The 4170-nt window shown below is 31.1% G+C and overlaps 1 protein-coding gene across 3 annotated transcripts; it reads left to right on the top strand.

The window, feature by feature from the left end:
• Window positions 1-182: 182 nt before the first annotated feature.
• On the top strand, window positions 183-3143 carry LOC21384556 (dual specificity protein phosphatase 1). 3 transcript variants are annotated; one of them, XM_024175584.1, is made up of 6 exons: window positions 183-323; window positions 1165-1287; window positions 1402-1537; window positions 1668-1788; window positions 2049-2194; window positions 2981-3143. In XM_024175584.1, exons 2-6 carry the CDS (start codon window positions 1180-1182, stop codon window positions 3004-3006), a joined length of 537 nt encoding a protein of 178 aa, XP_024031352.1. In that variant the 5' UTR covers window positions 183-323; window positions 1165-1179; the 3' UTR covers window positions 3007-3143. The 3 variants fall into 3 exon arrangements, with proteins under 3 accessions (XP_024031352.1, XP_024031354.1, XP_024031353.1); XM_024175586.1 differs by lacking the exon at window positions 2981-3143 and adding an exon at window positions 2598-2662; XM_024175585.1 differs by having other exon boundaries at window positions 295-323; window positions 1169-1287.
• The last annotated feature ends 1027 nt before the right edge of the window (window positions 3144-4170 follow it).

The raw sequence follows: 4170 nt of genomic DNA, 5'->3' as shown, positions 1-4170 counted from the left end.
GGTTAAATATGTATAAAAACTTTTTTTTTTTTTTTTTTTTTTTTTTTAAAAAAATTTAACGTGATTTTAACAATATCCAAGCCAAAAAATTCTACCGCAGAAACACCATTATTTTTATCATAGTAAATGAATTTGAAAATTTATCTCAATAAAATATAAATTAGGAGGGAGAGAGAGAGGGAGAGAAATTGATCGTGAACGGAATAGAAAATTTCCCGCGACGAGCTCATCATTTTCAGAGAAACCGAACGCGAGAAATCGCCAAAGAGCCAAAGACTCTGTTTTCACTTGATACTCTCGTTCCTACTCTTTCAACTTCCTCGGTATTATTCCTTCCTTTTTTCTCTTGAAATCTCTGAATCTTTTATAATGCTTTCAATATCTGCGATATTCTTAATCAATTTCGAATCCCGAGATTCAGTAATAGTTGAGATATTGGTTGGATCTTTGACCCAATTTTTTATTTTATTTTTTCCCCTTTTCTTCTTTCCTTTTCGTTCAGAGCTTCTTTAAACTCTCCAAGGTGATTTCTTTTCAAACAATATTTAATTTTCCATGATTGTTATGTGCATTGGCTGAATTTTCGTTGTTCTTTGTGGGTTTTCATCCTTTTTAAGTTCCTATTTGGTTTTTTTGTTTGTAAATTCTATAATTCTTTCAATATTTGTGAAATACCTTGAGAATTCTCTACTCATTCATTGTAGTAACCGTGAAAGGTTGATTGATTTCGTTAACCTAATTCCTCTTTATTTTCCCCCCTTTTGTTCAGACTTTCCCAATATATGTAATTCTTTTTCTTGTCATTTAATGTGTATATTTATGTGCTTTTGGCTGAATGATCCTTGTGCTTCTGCAATATTTTCTTGAAAATTTGAGTATATGATATATTGGGAATGAGTTGAATTAGTGTTTTTTTTTAAACAACTTTTGGATCGAATTTTAATTAGTTTCCCATTTCTATATTTTCTCTTTTGTTGTTTCCTATTTTTGAAGTTGCCGGATTTTGTTTGTACTTCTGATTCTCGATTTGAGACAGTTTAGCTTATAAATAGACGAGTCTAACAATGTGGAAAAGAATTTTCAGGAGAAGTGCAGAATCAAAATGTCTGTACATCAAGTTTTTGCTGAAAATAAGTTTTCTGATTAAGTTAATTCTTGGTCTAGAAAGTTTGACTACAAATGGATTTGGCGGATGAAACCTTGAGGGAACAGTTCTCGGCTCTAGAGCGAGTTATGGCTATGTCAAGACGTTTTAATAGGGATAATCTTCCATCAAAAATTGAAGAGGTACATAACCGTCTAACTTCATAGCAATTTCTTATTGTTTTTTGTTGTTATTATTTTGATTTTTTCTTGATAACTTGTTAATTTGAGTTTCTAGTTCTTTCCTTTCTTGTTCAGGGTCTCTTTCTAGGCTCCTTAAAAGCTGCAAGAAACAAAGAGGAGCTGAAAAAATTAAATATCACACACATTCTGACCGTGGCTAATTATATTAAACCTCTATATCCAAATGAATTTTTCTATAAGGTCATAAATGGTAAGAATCTTCTGCACAAACAATCTCTTATAGTAAGTTGTTGATTTTAGTGGTAGTTTTTGTTTCAAGTTAAGATTCAAGACTGAAACTTTATTTGTGATTTGATGGTATTCTTTGAAAATTGAGGTAGTTCCAGATAGCCAAGATGCCGATATAAAGCAGTACTTTGATGAGTGTTGCAATTTTATCGATGAAGCGAAAAGATCAGGAGGAGCTGTGTTGGTTCATTGTATTGTAGGAAAATCTAGAAGGTGAATATTCCCTCTCGATCTAGGTCAATTAGCTTTCTGGATATTTCACTTATTTACATTGAGAAGTCTCATGGTTTAGTATTTACATTATTGGTTGTCTCTTTCATAGAAGAATTTCAATCATATTTGATAGTCATTTGAGGTTCAAAATATAAATGATTAGAGTCATAGGTTTTTCTTCATTTGTTTTCTCTCTTTTACATTTGGAGTTTGGGAATGGCAATCCCAAACTTAACTTTGATGCTTGTCTTTTCTTGCAGTGTGACTGTTGTTGTTGCATATCTGATGAAAAAACATGGAATGAGCTTGTCTGAAGCCCTGGAACATGTAAAGAGCAAACGGCCAATAGCATCTCCTAATTCTGGTTTCATCTCACAACTTATGGAGTTTGAAAAATATCTTCTTGGTGAGCAATCATTTTACTCTTCTATTCAACTTCAGTCTCAAATCATATTGACCAACATGATATAATCTGGTTTGTCTTTTTTTCTTTTTTGTTTTTTTTTTTTTTAAACCAAATTAAAAACATTTGCATTTTGCCCTTGGCACGTAAGAGTACTAAGGGCCCATTTGAAAGGTATACTCAAACCATGATTCTTAATTCTGACGTTTGAAATTTAAATTTTTTGTGAGAGAAAAACACTGTAGGAGAATCTATGATTTGAGTTTGAGTATATGAAACAAATGGGCCTTAAATTTGAGCATGGAGTTTTTATGTTTATTAAATTGTCTCTGTTTTTTTTTTTTTTTTTTTTTTTTTTTTAAATGAAAGTCTGCTAAAAATATTTATTCTATTCCATTTACGCCAGACATCCACTCAAAGTTTTGTTGATCTTCAACTATATGCTAAACTGCATTAAATGGCCATTATGATGATTATGTGCTCCAAGAAAGAAGCTAATTCGTTAAAAGGAAAATGAAAGGTAAAGGAATTTTAACATATATATAAAGCAAAACTACACGATGTGCATAAAAACTAGAATTTTCAAGCAAGAAACATTTTGATTTTCCTTTTGTTGGTAGAAACTTTTATGAAGTGTCAGACCACAATCTCAGCACTTCTACAGCTATTTGATATTTTAGAAGCTTTGTTATTTTTATTATTATTATTTTTATATCTTTTCCATCTTTTTGGTCTTTTTTATTATTATTATTATTATCTAACTCTGTTTTGCATTGTATCATCATCTAGCAAATAAAGAGGAAAAGACAACTTAAAGTGCATGGAAGGACACAGCAGTAAAGAAGTTTACCTGGGTAGGATTTGATTCCAGAAGGAGATGAACTTTCCTTCTTATTCTTCTTCCCTTTTTTTTTTTTTTTTGGCTTCAAAATCAACTTTCCTTCTTGGCAAAATTTAGATGAGCCCTAGATTTTGATATGATTAGATCTTATGATTTTTTTTTTTTTTTTATATATTCTTTCAACATTCAAGAAATCAATTAGAAAAGGAAGAAATTTCTAAGAACGAGTGTACAAATTCTTGAGGCACGTTGAATTGTAAAAGTGAAACTGAAGGATTCATTTGTTTAGTGTTCCAGTAGGCTACTATCGATGATACGCTAGTAGCTGGATACTTTCAATATTCATGTCAAACTACCTTGAGTAACCCAGCATGTTACCATCAAATACCAATGATGACAAAATAGACCAAACGGCATAGCCGGTGGGTTACCGCCAGTAATCTGGTATGCTATCTAGTCTTAGCCGAGAATATGATGGGTATCTTGGATTTTGTGGTGCCGCATTAAGAAGTAATTACATTGGCCTCGTCTACGCGGATTTTAATTTTTAATTCGAGTTAAGATGTAATATTTTTTTAGAGTTTTTCACTGTAACAGAAAAAGTTAGATGTGATATTTTTTTAGAGTTTTTTACTGTAGAAATTTAAAACTGAAAACTCAAATCGGTGAAATAAATTAGGCGATAAATTATCCACTATGGAGACCCCTGATTTAAAAATGTCCATTATTATATAATACTACGAAAATGTCGTCTCGTTCTTATTAAGGCATTTATTATGCCGGATTTACCCTCCTAATTTATTTTGAGCATGTTGTATATACAGTGTATTTTTATTTGCTGGAATTATTTTTCTTAATAATTATAATTTATTTTTTCTGAATATATTATTGATTTGACTTTCCTTTTTGTGTCAATTGATTTTGTGTATATACGTTAATTTTAAATCATGATTTCCTCCATGCATTTTGTTTATTCTCGTATTTTGTTCTCTGCATTTCGGTTGTACACGTGTGTTTGCTGGGAGGATTGTTGTGCAGTTGTTTGTTCCTTGTGGTTCATCGTTGCAAGAGGTAAGGTTCCATCAGTTGTTTTTTTTTTTGGGGTTTTTTTAGTTACTTGCCTTTGTTGTCTTCTTTT

The sequence above is a fragment of the Morus notabilis genome, unplaced genomic scaffold, assembly GCF_000414095.1.
Source record: "Morus notabilis unplaced genomic scaffold, ASM41409v2 Scaffold3576, whole genome shotgun sequence".
NCBI classification, from domain to species: domain Eukaryota; kingdom Viridiplantae; phylum Streptophyta; class Magnoliopsida; order Rosales; family Moraceae; genus Morus; species Morus notabilis.
Note: the sequence above shows the minus strand (reverse complement) of the source record. Positions and strands in the feature narration are given on the sequence as shown.